Genomic DNA, 14180 nt, shown 5'->3' on the forward strand with positions numbered 1-14180 from the left:
CAAGTCTCTAGTACTTGAAATGCGTTTTTTACAAATTGGTGGCGAAGGGGGCGTGGTATATAAACTTTGTATCCATTAACTTTATATACAACGCAAATTTGAAGTCTCCAGGTTTAAAAGTGTTCAAATTAGGCTGAAAAAACAATGTCGATTTTTCGATTATTCTCGATAAAAAAAGTTATTAGATCTAATTAGAAAAATAAGATAAACTTGTACTGCCTATGGTATACACGAGTATGCATGCCAAATTTCAGCTCTCTAGCTCTTATAACTTCTGAGATCGACGCACTCATACGGACGGACGGACGGACGGACAGACGGACAGGGCTATATCGACTCGCTCGTCATCCTGATCAAGAATATATATACTTTATGGGGTCTGCGATGATTCCTTCCGCCTGTTACATACTTTTCACAAAACCATTATACCCTGACTTCCCATTTTCAATGGGTTCAGGGTATAAAAATCGAACTAGTTCTTTTAAAATCCGATAACGAAAGTTCGCTTGCGCAGCTCTGAAATATGTTCGTGCCTTGCTCAGCATCAAACAATCTAGTAGTCTGCGTGGTTGATGTCACACTTGTATGTCAACTCAAATATGCTGATATAGCTTCAAAATTGTAAAAATTAACCGTCTTACAATAAAATGGGAAAACGAAATTTAAAAGCTCAATTGGTAATTTTTTATATTTTTTACATTTTTACATTTTCTAAATGTAAATTAATTAATTAATTTAAATGTGAATTAATTTAGATACTCGGCGGAAGGGTTTCTCCCGACAAGAATATGCAACGTAAGTGTTAAATTTAAATATTTAATTAATATGTATACATATATATAATATATGGATACATTTTACATATTTTGTCTTCCAACAGCGGTTTCTGCTGCCAGTGCTACTAGCGCTGCTGCGGCTCCATCTATTGCAGGAGCAGTTTCCGAACCACCAGAACGTAGTCTACCGCGTCGGCGGGTAAGTTTTCCTTTTTGTGTCAATGCGCCAGCTACCATTGATTCTTATTGCAGGGACGTCCACGTAACAGTCAGTTGAACTCGGTGGTTATGGGAGAAGACAGTGTCAATAACACGAATGTCACAAAAAAAGTAATGCTGCGTTCTATAAAGAAACACAAGAAGCTTGTTGCCACTGTCAATAATGGCTTTGAACGCGGTCTCAAGCCAGAAATGATCTTAGCCGCATTTCCTTACGAAAATGATCTTATGTTTGCCGTAAAATTTAAGAATCGTAAGCTGCCAGAATTGATAACTGCCCAGCAATTGAAGGTGCTTGACATAAGTCTGCTAATTCAATATTACGTAAACAATCTACGTTATCCACATAATGAGAAGCCTACGATGTAATATTGTTTAAATTGACTTTAATTATTGCCCGACAATAAAAATATAAATAAAAGACTAAACTCATTTAATAAAATATAAAAATATTTCGAAACAATTAAAAAAGTTAACATCAGTTGCATCGATCGGGAGATCGGGATTCAAACCGCGACTTCTCGATCGAGCGTCATGCAGCTAACACACTACGCCACCTCACTTCTGCTAGTGGCGCTGGCAAAACTCAAATAGATTCACTGCTGCTGCGCCATCTACCAAAACTAAACGAAACTAACAGCTGATGTGATTCAACGAATGTTTCTAGAAGAAGTTTGAATGTATGTGTGCACACGCATACGATGCTGTTGAAGCTGCTGCACGTGCGTTTGTTAATTGACCAAATATTTTATTATTTTTTATTAATTTTTGACTGAACGGAATTTAATGAAACTTTCAGCATATGATCTACATATTATATTGAATATTTGAGAAATTAAAAAAAAAGAAAAATCATTCACAATTACCTATAGTGGCATCTGATTTGAACTTGAATGTTTTTACTCGATAAAAACATAACGGGATGATTTATCGAATTTTAAAAGCAAACTCGACGTCCGCGCTGTATATACGGTCATTTAAAAAAAAAATTGAAGTCTCTAGCTCTTATATCTTCGGAAATCGACGCGTTCAAACATACGGACAGACGGACAGACGGACGGACGGACGGACGGACAGACGGACAGGGCTATATCGACTCGCTCGTCATCCTGATCAAGAATATATATACTTTATGGGGTCTGCGATGATTCCTTCTGCCTGTTACATACTTTTCACAAAACCATTATACCCTGACTTCCCATTTTCAATGGGTTCAGGGTATAAAAATCGAACTAGTTCTTTTAAAATCCGATAACGAAAGTTCGCTTGCGCACCTCTGAAATATGTTCGTGCCTTGCTCAGCATCAAACAATCTAGTAGTCTGCGTGGTTGATGTCACACTTGTATGTCAACTCAAATATGCTGATATAGCTTCAAATATATTGTAAAAATTAACCGTCTTACAATAAAATGGGGAAACGAAATTTAAAAGCTCAATTGGTAATTTTTTATATTTTTTACATTTTTACATTTTCGAATATTAACTAAATGTAAATTAATTAATTAATTTAAATGTGAATTAATTTAGATACTCGGCGGAAGGGTTTCTCCCGACAAGAATATGCAACGTAAGTGTTAAATTTAAATATTTAATTAATATGTATACATATATATAATATATGGATACATTTTACATATTTTGTCTTCCAACAGCGGTTTCTGCTGCCAGTGCTACTAGCGCTGCTGCGGCTCCATCTATTGCAGGAGCAGTTTCCGAACCACCAGAACGTAGTCTACCGCGTCGGCGGGTAAGTTTTCCTTTTTGTGTCAATGCGCCAGCTACCATTGATTCTTATTGCAGGGACGTCCACGTAACAGTCAATTGAACTCGGTGGTTATGGGAGAAGACAGTGTCAATAACACGAATGTCACAAAAAAAGTAATGCTGCGTTCTATAAAGAAACACAAGAAGCTTGTTGCCACTGTCAATAATGGCTTTGAACGCCGTCTCAAGCCAGAAATGATCTTAGCCGCATTTCCTTACGAAAATGATCTTATGTTTGCCGTAAAATTTAAGAATCGTAAGCTGCCAGAATTGATAACTGCCCAGCAATTGAAGGTGCTTGACATAAGTCTGCTAATTCAATATTACGTAAACAATCTACGTTATCCACATAATGAGAAGCCTACGATGTAATATTGTTTAAATTGGCTTTAATTATTGCCCGAAAATAAAAATATAAATAAAATACCAAAAAATATTTCGAAACAATTAAAAAAGTTAACATCAGTTGCATCGATCGGGAGATCGGGATTCGAACCGCGACTTCTCGATCGAGCGTCATGCAGCTAACACACTACGCCACCTCACTTCTGCTAGTGGCGCTGGCAAAACTCAAATAGATTCACTGCTGCTGCGCCATCTACCAAAACTAAACGAAACTAACAGCTGATGTGATTCAACGAATGTTTCTAGAAGAAGTTTGAATGTATGTGTGCACACGCATACGATGCTGTTGAAGCTGCTGCACGTGCGTTTGTTAATTGACCAAATATTTTATTATTTTTTATTAATTTTTGACTGAACGGAATTTAATGAAACTTTCAGCATATGATATTGAATATTTGAGAAATTAAAATAAAAAGAAAAATCATTCACAATTACCTATAGTGGCATCTGATTTTACCTTGAATGTTTTTACTCGATAAAAAAATTACGGGATGATTTATCGAATTATAAAAGCAAACTCGACGTCCGCGCTGTATATACGGTCATTTAAAAAAAAAAAATTGAAGTCTCTAGCTCTTATATCTTCGGAAATCGACGCGTTCAAACATACGGACAGACAGACAGACGGACGGACGGACAGACGGACAGACAGACAGACGGACAGGGCCAAATCGACTCAGCTCGTCGGCCTGATCAAGAATATATATACTTTGTGGGGTCTGCCACGCCTCCTTCTGCCTGTTACATACATTTCAACAAAACCATTATACCCTGATTTCCCATTGAAAATGGGTTCAGGGTATAAAAAAAAAAAAAAAAAAAACTGATATTTTTTGATGTTTCTGGTAAATGTTGAGACATGGAGCAACTGTCAGCAGCTGTTGGCGTCTAGCAGCCAAAAAAGTAAAATGGCAAAGGTAAAAGCAGGAAGAAGTGGAACAACAATTTCAACAACAACAGCTCAAATCAAAATGCCATTAAAGCGTGTGACGTTGTCGCTTAAGTGGAAGTAAATATTGTCATTACTCAAGCTTAAAATTAAAATTACCCACCTGGATGGAGAGCAAATGATAAACTGCATAAGCCAGCGGCAGCGCAGCGCAGCGCAACAGACCAACAAATTTCGAATGCAAAACTTTTTTGCACAAGTGTGTGTATGTGTCTATGTATCAGTGTATGCGTCTGTGTTTTTGTGTGTGTGTGTGTGTGGGTGTAGAGCACCCCACCTTTCGGCCAGGCCAAAACAGCAAAGAGCAAAGTCATTTTCATAACGACAACGATGCCAACTTCTTGACTAAAGGTGCGCGGCCCACAGCTGATGAGCTGTAACCCAGCTCTAAGAGCCCAGCCATGCCCCCCTCTCGCCCTTCCCCTCACTTGCATCGCCGGAGGTGGGCGTGGCCTGTGCCGCGTAAAATGTGCTACGTTAAGCACATCTGTTTTTTATTGCTTTTAATTTGCCATTAATAACGCATTCCGAGGCGAACGCCCGGACAGCCGCCCAAAATGCTAATTTATAAGCATATAGATAGATATAGTAGTAATAATAATAATAATAAGTCCAAGTATATGCATTAATATTTTTTGGAAATCCAATTTTAATATGCCTCAGCCAAGGACATTATCTCTCTGCCAATTGCCCCACCTGCTCCAGCTCCTGCTCCAGCCCAATCCGAAAACTTGGCCAGCTGCTTGACTCGAGGACAGTTGGGTGAGGGGGCGGGAGTGGGAGCGTCTGCAATTAGAGGCAAGCCTTGGCCCATAAGTCAATGAGTTTTTGGCATTTTTATGGCCAAACATGAAGTATGAGACGAGAAAACTTGGAAAATTTAATCGACAAGGAGTCGAAAGAGAAATCGTTATCGAGACGATGTACTAAGCAAAGGGAGAGAGCTAGAATCTGACCGAAGCTGAGGCAGACTCGAATTCAATGTGCAAAGCAGACGGAATAAACAAAGGGGAATTATGAAATCGGGCAGCACTGACTGCATAATACTTGCTCGCAGCGCTCGCCAAATCCAAAGGTAAAGAATTTGCCTCTAGTCACTCCTCTGATGATCGTAACTCTAAAGATATGGACGGGCTGCTTGGTATGAAATTTAGACATGTCAAGTCTCTATAGAAATAGTTTGGATTCCCGTGAGAATCAATAAATAAAGTTATCGATTCCATCAAAAATCGTTATCGATATGTTTAGAGCTGCAAGCTCTAGCTTCGAATCTGTTTGACTTCATGCAAAAAATCAATATACTTTTCTTCACTATATGAACGAGCTATCGAGTAAAGTTATCGATTCAGGTAACTATCGTTATCGATACAGCTTTCGATCACAAGTCATCAATTGTATTAGATAATGTTCGATTCTGCTCATCGATATTGAGAACCTGACTAAATCGTACCACACATGAAAATGAAATGTAAGGCAAATGGAATTTTATCTTCTCATTCGCTTATGCTGTATCGTAGCGTACATGAAAATTAAACGCAAAACAAATGGAATCGAAGCACGTTCTCCCTTTTCACTCACTGAGACTCTTCAACAACTTTCCCTTTGTCCCCCCACATAGTCAGCATAAGCCAATTGCTACTTTTCTAGCCCAGCTCCCGACGATGCTTAATCGCGTTGCCAAGATGTTGAGCAACGAGTCCATTAGCTATAAGCGAGAACAATTCATGGGCGGTATACGAGTATTTTATGCATTTGCAAGTATTAAGTATGAGCATTATCAACATTATTAGCATTATTGTCAGTGCAGCTGGCAGGGGGGGGAGGGACGTGATGTGACAGCGCGGGGCAGTGCGGGGCTGTCAACTCTGCTGAATTATGTAATACAGTCAAAGGGAAATGTCGAGCAGGTGGGGTAAGATGGAGATGCCATTGGCAGTGGTTTTTGCCAACTAACCAACCCGTTCGTTGTCATCAAATGCAAAAATCGCGAGGCGAGCTTCCTTTTCCTTTCACAGAGCTGCTGCAAAATTTCCAAAAATTCTATTATTATTAATAGAGGCAAAAGAAGAGCAGAGACGACGACGACGACGACGACGACGACGGACGGACGGACGGACGGAGAGAGAAAGCAATGCAAATGAATGCCAGGCGCTAGGCGCTGGCAAACGGCAAAGGCGACCATGACGACTGCCATGGATGAAGTGGCAGAGCAGAAGAACAAGCAGCAGCAGCAGCAGCAGCAGCAGCAGCAGGACGATGGCTGTCGTGTCCGTGTGGCATTCTCGTGGTATGCGTTTGTCTCTAGCCCGAAAAGTAGACTACAATAACCCGAAAAATGCACACAGTTTGCATTATAATGCGAAATTTTCGATTGCTCATTTGTGGCATTTACTTTTTACTATAAAAGTTTTATAGCCAGGCGGCTGAAGATGGCGCAGCCAGCAACAACGACAACGACGACGACGACAGCTACAAAATTTTGCACAATGTCATCAACGTGGCTGACAATGTTACGGACGACAGTGGGAGCAGTGCGAAGGCGCCTCCTCCGTCCAGTTGGTCCAATTCGTGAGGGCGTCATTTTTGCCTCAGACTCTGCCTCAACCTCCGCCAGCAACTCTGTCTGTCTGACTGGGCTGTGCTGTGCTGTGCTGCCTCTGCCTGCTCCGCCCCGCCCCGCCCCAACAATTGTGTGCAATTCTTGCCGCACTAAACTTAAAGGATTACTTTTGGCTAATTTCACTCGGGCATGGGCATTCGCTGGATGGGCAGCCCGGCAAGACACATGGCAAGGAACAATTGTCTCGCTAAAAACTTAAGCAACCTGCCAAACGGTCGCTTCTTGTTTAGGCATCTACGACTCGCCAGACTCGTTTTCAGCTGCCATCAAAAGTTGTTGCATTCGAACCAAAGCAAGTTGCAAGAAAAGCCAATATTACATAAGACTGCTAGCTATATTATATATTATATTTATTGTATACATACATACATATATAGTATATTGATATTAAAACTACTGCGATTGTAGCATAGAACTTTATGGTACTCTTGGAGCTATTTGAATAGAGAACTATCAGGACATATCATTCAATATTTACTAAAAATAATTGGATATATATTTGTTCAAAGAATTTGGAAATTTATATATATATATATATATATATATATATATATATATATATTTTTTTTTTTTTTTTTTTTTGTTAAGGGTTTGAACTAAATGCGCTACAGGGTCTTAAATAAAAGGCACCAGCAATTAAACAGAATAATTATACAAAATAAAATAGACATATATGTTCATACATACATATATATACAGGGCTATCTATATTCGACAGACCCATCTGGCAACCCTATATATTTTAAATTAGTAAACTAGAATTTATTGCATCTCACTTATCTGCAGCTCTTTTGAGCCTCGCCCAGTAAGAAGTGCAACAGCTCAGTCCATCACGAGCTATTACATCTCACACATTCCATTGATTACATTCCTACTCTTTCTCTTTGAACTTTCTCTCTCTCACTCTCCGTCCCTTACTCTCTTCTTTAAGCTCTAATTTATTGTACCTAATCTGAATAGCTTATATTACAACTTAAGAAACAGTATCCACTTAGCTAAAATCAATTTATAAAAACAATGTTGCTACAAGATCGATATTTATCGATATGACAGTCTATGCCTATTCAGAAAGAAGCCACATGAGTTAAATTCCTATGTCAAATATATAACACAATTAGCCAACATCTGATAGTCTGGCAAGACTAGCAGCAATGCAGAAATACAGTTTGCGATAGAGTCGGCTTAATCAGCCTCCAACACAGCTTTAGCTTAACTAATAATACATTATCTGTCTGTCTTTCTCTCTCTCTCACAGACAGTAGATTCAGCTGTACATATCGATACAGCGGTCGTCGTTTAGCCCACACACCGCGCCGCGCCCTGCACTACCTACCCCCTTTCAATGGCACCAACCAGGTGGATTAAGGACAACAACGTCGCAGTCAGGCACATCGTTTGCCTCCTGCTATCCGCAGCCATTTGCTTATATTAAAACCATTTTTCGCTTATTACCAAAAAATTTAAATATTTTGAAAATAATAAACTGCGGGTGAGTTACTAAGTGGCTAAGGCCCGGCATGGTGTGGGCGCTTCATATATCCCAACTCATAAGCATTGGCATTGGCATTGGCAGCCGCAGCCGCAGCCCCACACACAAGAGATAGAGCGAGAGCAAACATTGTTTCGGACGACGTTTGGGCAGCATCAGCAGCAGCAGCAGCAGCGGCAGCGGCAGCATAATGCTTAGCATGCTCTGGCCCACCTTTTAACCCAATCCATGGCATGCGATGCCATTACTAATCCTCCCAAACCCAAATGTGGCTCGCGTGCGCTGCCGCGACGCTATCAGCGCGCCTCGTGTTGATTGTCGCGCGTTGCCATCAATGTGGCCAATGTGCAGACCACCCAAAGCCACCCACCCATTCACTGCCAGCTGCCACTGCCACTGCCGCTGCCGCTGCCACCTGCCTGCCACGCCCATTCCGTGGAGATTGTGGCTGCCGTTGCTGCCATATCCATTTAGCCGGTGTTGCGGGTCGCCTCGAAGCTCTGCTCATTATGAGCATCCCGCCTGCCAAACACGATAATGATGATGCTGTTCACGATACAGCTGACGCTGACGATGACGATGATGATGATGATGATAATCGCGCTGATGCTGATGGCCGACGCGTCGCATAGTGTCATATTTTTATGATTTTTATGTTAATTCATAACCAGCCCGCATCGCGGTTGTCTGCGCCCGCCTCGCGCGCTGCCAAATGCTTTTTAATCCTTTTAATGAAAATTAGTTCCTCTCAATATCATTTAATATATTTTCTTTCGCTTGGGTTTCATTACCCCCGTCCTGGCCCCGACCCCGGCCCCGGTCACAGTCCCAGTCCCGGTCTCGGTCCCTGCTCATACTATTCCAGTTCCTCTTCTGTTCTGTTGTTTTCACAGGCATTATCATAATTTCTGTTTGCAACCCTAAATCAACACTTGCCCCATGCTGCGCGTCTCGATAAAGGGTTACTGACTGGGACAATCCCCACCTACAATCCTCCTGCTTCTTCTACCGGCTAACGGGCATGGGGTATGCATATATACATATACATATATATATCACAAGGCGCTCCAGTTCCAACTCCATGCCTTTGTCTTTCGACCTTTTGCGTTTGATTTTCTATGCGGCGTTAAATGCCGCAGTCCTTCGCCTTGTCTCTTCTGCCTCTGCCGCTGCCGCTGCCGCTGCCTCTGTCTCCGCTGCTGCCTCTGCTGTTGTCGTTCACGTGGCTTCTTTGGCAAATTGAAAACCCAAAAGCAGTAAAAATTAATGTCCGTAGCGAAGGTGTTGCCATATTTCTTGCCAACTGCCAGAGCTCTTTCTGCAGCAACAAAGTAGCCAAAGACGCAAATGTCTCTGCGTCTCTTTAGCTGCCTGGAATGTTAGCAATACAAATTCAATATTTGAATACATAAATTGCATAGAGAATACTTCTAATACTATCTCACAATTTAGAATATCATTTATTTCAATTTTACCAATTTCTTTTCAACTAACTCCATCCGCTATTAGCTCCCACTTATATCCAAAGATGTAATCAAAGCAACAAGTAAGATTCTCTTGTTGTATGACTTTTGTTCTAAATGCACTTTCTAAAGGATATTTATGGAGCTGTGCCTATTGGCCAATGCATAAGTCGCTTCTATATGTAATATGCATATTTCTCGTAGGGAAAACGGACTAAAATCCTCAGCACTCTAAAAATGTATGTCTTTACGATTGGAGCCTGCGCAGACAATTAGGAACTTCAAGCTTTGACAAATACTAAATACGAAATATGATAGATATTTATCTATAATAGTTAAAGTTATCGCAATAAAATAATATGACGTGTACTGCCAATGGTATACACGAAAATATGTATATTGCAAATGCCAAATTTCATACGGCTTAAAAGAAAACACGAGCAGCCGAACAAGCTTAGAGAGAGACGGACGGATTAATGTATGAACGGACGGAAGGATAAACGGATGCTTGAAGAGACAGACGAATGGTCGAGCAGACAGACGAAGGGTCGGACGACGGACAGACGTACTGGAGGATTCCAGTTTTGCTTTAGCTCTTCACTCAGATCAAGTATATCTAAATGTATAAACATATATACATATATTTCATCTAGTATCAAGTATATCTATATGCATATAAATATATATTTCATCTACCGCAGCTCTCTTTCTGTCCCTTTCTTGCAATTTCATAAAAGCAATTCATTATAAAATTTGTTTAAATTTATTAACAAATTTGTGTATTTCACATACTTATATTGATTTCGATCTACTTATTCGATGCTTAAAGGAATGTAGTAGTATTATTCGGATCTAATGAACAATTGTGCTTAATTATTCGCTTAATAATAATTGTTGAGACTTATCTAATTTGATTGAATGCCACTTGCTGTGGCACGCAAAGTTATATACCAGATCAAACTTGTTTTGGGGAGCTGATCATCGCTACAGCTTCACATGTTGGAGTCCAAATAAAAAAAAAAAAACTTACTACCTATCTACATTCTGGGCTTTCACCACTTTTCGTCCGCATTACATAGGCGTTCCGTTCAAATTCTTGGTTCTGAAACAATTTTTGCAAAACGTGATTCGATTCATCGATTGGACTGGCCGAATTTTAGATGCACGACAGTGCACTATGAATTAATAGATTCTTGTATCTAATGGCAGTTTTGAGGTGTGTGTTTGGGTGCTATGAGATAGCATGCTTAAGTCTAAATTTGTTGAGGTCAATCACGGTTTCTATTATGATTACACGTGCTGATGGGACTTTGTCCGAGGCATATGATATGGGGGGAAGCGGTAGATCGAAACATATGGACGGCATTCTATGCAATTTCAGGTCCAATAGATGTTTTCGTACGCATCCACATACTCATTTGCTTACTCCTGCGGGGGACCCAGTTCCTGTTTAGACCTCATGTAAACCATATCCTGATCTGGCTTGATATTGGCTGCCTGACGCCTCCTGGTGGCCGCAACCCGCATCGCCACCTCCCAGTCGCGTCCCATCGCGTTGCGTGTGCGCTCGTCCGGGCTTCGCATAAACTGTTCACGCAACGAGTGCGGCTCGGTCTGGCCAAAGTCGGGCTTATAGCGTCGGGGATCGCGCGGACGCAGCCATCTGGTATCCATGTGCTGTGGATCGCTCCACATGTTGTCCTCGCGCACTAAACGCTTCGGCTTCGCCATGTCCCTCTTGAAGGCCTCCACAGTGCTGGTCTCCGTGCGATTGGGCGTGCCACCAACATTTTGTCCTGATCCCATTGTGGTTTTATTTGTTCCACTGCTCTTAGAGAATCCCTTCTTCGAGGTAAATGCAATGTGTCGTTTGATCAGCATTCGTGATGCATCTGTCCGCACGTACAAGCCACCAACGAGCCTTATCGATGAACGCTGCATGATTTGAATCCTTAACCGGGCAGAGCCACATTCAATTAGATACAAATCTTTTGCGCGCTTTAACGCAACTGCAATATTTACCTGAATATAAAAGTTCACTGCTGTAATTTCAAAATAAAAAATTCAATAATTTATTTTTTTTATTCTTCAATCTATCTTGAACCGAAATTTGTGAAGGTTTTTTCTACTTTTCAGAAAAAAAATTTTTTGGTTTCACATGTGATCTGTACTTTGAATGGGAACCGAATGAGCCTGATATGAACAGCTTCAATTGTATCACAAATGTCGCCTGGCGGCGCCTACTATGCACAACAAATTTCAGCAACTGGGAGTTTTGCTGAAAATCATGAAATGGAACTGTGAGCATAGTAGGCCAGAATTTATTTGAAGCTGTGCAGGCCCTAAGCACAAAGCAGGCGAATTTATTTATCATAAATTGACAAATATTCAGTAGACAAAATTAAGGAAATACTAAAAATTCCATTGAAATCCATTAAGTAATACAAAAGTTATTAAACAAATAAATTTGTTTCTTGTGAATATTCCAAGGCGTACAGCTAAAGATATGATTCGTTCAGGGCATTTAGAAGTCGTCATGGCTAGTTGGAACGAAGCCAACACTCAACTGCTTTGCAATTCGAATGATAGAAATGAAGCCTAGGCAGATCTCTAACTCTGCTCTGTCGACAGTCCTTAGTCCTCTATTGACATTGTCAACTAACCAGAGCAGAACGAATCTTTTGAGCTTGTCTGCGAAAATTTCTATGCATGCAACATATTATTATCATATACATATGTATGTGTGTGTATGGTTGGGTCATATGGAGGCGGGCTAGCCTTTTGAGGTCGGGTCTAGAAGAAATTGCACATCCGCTGCAACCATTGCAGAACCATTAACTGCCTGAGTGAGCGGCGGCTCTTGGAACTTGGAAGCAACGCGACTTAATCGCAGATGCTTGAACTCTTTTTGATTTTACATATACAAATAAACACAACAGCGAATGTGTGTGTGCCTTCGCACAATTGCACAATTATGTTAAATATCGACAAGTGGCAGGGAGGCCAGCAGACGCTTTTGTTGTGCCGCAGGCAAATATTAATGACGACAGGTATTAAACACTCGAAGCAGCCACAGTTGCAGTTGCAGTTGCCGTTGCAGCCGTTGCAACAATCGAAACGATTCAGCAGGCCCCAGCATGTAATACAGGTTGAGTGGTTTATAATTTGGCACAGCTTTGTTCGCTCCTGCCATCCAGCTAACTGGGTGAAGTGCTTGAAGACCAGACCCCCAGAGCCCAGAGCCCAGCCCCACCCACTGGCAGCCAAAGGACTTTTGCTGTAATCATAGCGAGTGCCTAGCCTCAATCTGACACGGCTTAAGTATATGGCAGCTATATATAGAATAGAGCACACACATTTTAATTTAAGACCAGCTGCTCAGAAATCAAGTCGGAATAGCATGTCACTCGATGAGTCCAATTAAATAATTTTGTGACAAGAGAAATTGCCTTTTGCTTAACTCTTTTTATATGGAAAAAGTCTTAAAATATATAATATATATAAATATAAAATATATATAATATATAAATCTATGCAATATATTGAAATTCCTATTAAAAGCTTAATTTAATTACTATTATAAAACTAGTTAGTAATATTTACATGAGTATATCATAAGAGATATACCTAGAACCCAAAAGGTTTGTGTGTGACCAAACTATTGCTTATTTCTCGGCTAAATTAAAGCATTTTAATACAATTTATTTTGCATTCTTTCTAGCAGAAATTATAGTAAATTTTATTACATATACATATAAATTAAATAAAATATTTACCAAAAATTTTAGAGAGGGAAACGAATGTCGATCGCAGAAGGAGACTAGGGAAGTCAATGCAAATGGTCTTCATATTCACATACTCATGCGCCCACTCAATTCACCTATGCAATTTGTAGCTTATCGAGCACAGCCTCACATACTCAAACTAATCGGTTGTGGAGAAGTCAGAGCAAACCAACAACAAATCAGCTTCTAGCCGTTCGTAAACGAACTCGTTGAAGAAGCGATGCGATTGGTTGCCCTTTGGCCTTTTTTTTCAGAGTGTGAGTTAAGCACACTTATTTGCAGACATTGTGAAACATACAACTTGTATGATTGATGGTGTTAAGTTCGTACATATGGATGTACTTACGTCTGCATTGCCTCACTCGAAGGCCCCAGTTGCTCTTAAGTTAGTCTTTATTTCATATTAATTCTAGTGTCTAATAAACAAAAAAATATATATAAATAAATAAATTTTCATATAACTATTTTATTTTTATTTTATTTTATTTATTTATTTATTTATTTATTTATTTATTTATTTATTTATTTATTGATTTATTGATTGATTTATTTATTTATTTATTTATTTATTTTTTTTATTTTTTTTTTATTTATTTATTTATTTATTTATTTATTTATTTATTATTTCTTCGCGAAAGTCGATATGATATTTGCTTTCTGTTTTTTAGTCTTGAAAAAATATATATTTGGAACTACTTATTTTTACCAA

General features: G+C 39.9%; 1 protein-coding gene and 1 long non-coding RNA gene across 2 annotated transcripts; one reads left to right on the top strand and one right to left on the bottom strand.

Annotated features, from left to right (window-relative positions):
- Nucleotides 1-2112: 2112 nt before the first annotated feature.
- LOC149267971 (uncharacterized) lies at nucleotides 2113-5741 on the top strand. The gene is made up of 4 exons (XR_016270879.1): nucleotides 2113-2563; nucleotides 2649-2743; nucleotides 2797-2964; nucleotides 5733-5741. It is a non-coding gene; the product is annotated as an uncharacterized LOC149267971 (long non-coding RNA).
- Nucleotides 5742-10434: 4693 nt separating this feature from the next.
- Nucleotides 10435-11894, bottom strand: LOC108618828 (uncharacterized). The gene is made up of 2 exons (XM_018015005.2): nucleotides 11709-11894; nucleotides 10435-11637 (listed from the first exon to the last, which is right to left on the bottom strand). Exon 2 carries the CDS (start codon nucleotides 11625-11627, stop codon nucleotides 11109-11111), a length of 519 nt encoding a protein of 172 aa, XP_017870494.1. The 5' UTR covers nucleotides 11628-11637; nucleotides 11709-11894; the 3' UTR covers nucleotides 10435-11108.
- Between the last annotated feature and the right edge of the window lie 2286 nt (nucleotides 11895-14180).

Source organism: Drosophila arizonae, chromosome X, assembly GCF_054131065.1.
Source record: "Drosophila arizonae isolate 15081-1271.41 chromosome X, UAZ_ARI_1.0, whole genome shotgun sequence".
Taxonomy (NCBI): Eukaryota; Metazoa; Arthropoda; class Insecta; order Diptera; family Drosophilidae; genus Drosophila; species Drosophila arizonae.

What these genes read in the sequence shown, in the direction of transcription:
- LOC108618828 (XM_018015005.2), bottom strand. Translation starts at nt 11,627, where the DNA reads ATGCAGCGTTCATCGATAAGGCTCGTTGGTGGCTTGTACGTGCGGACA.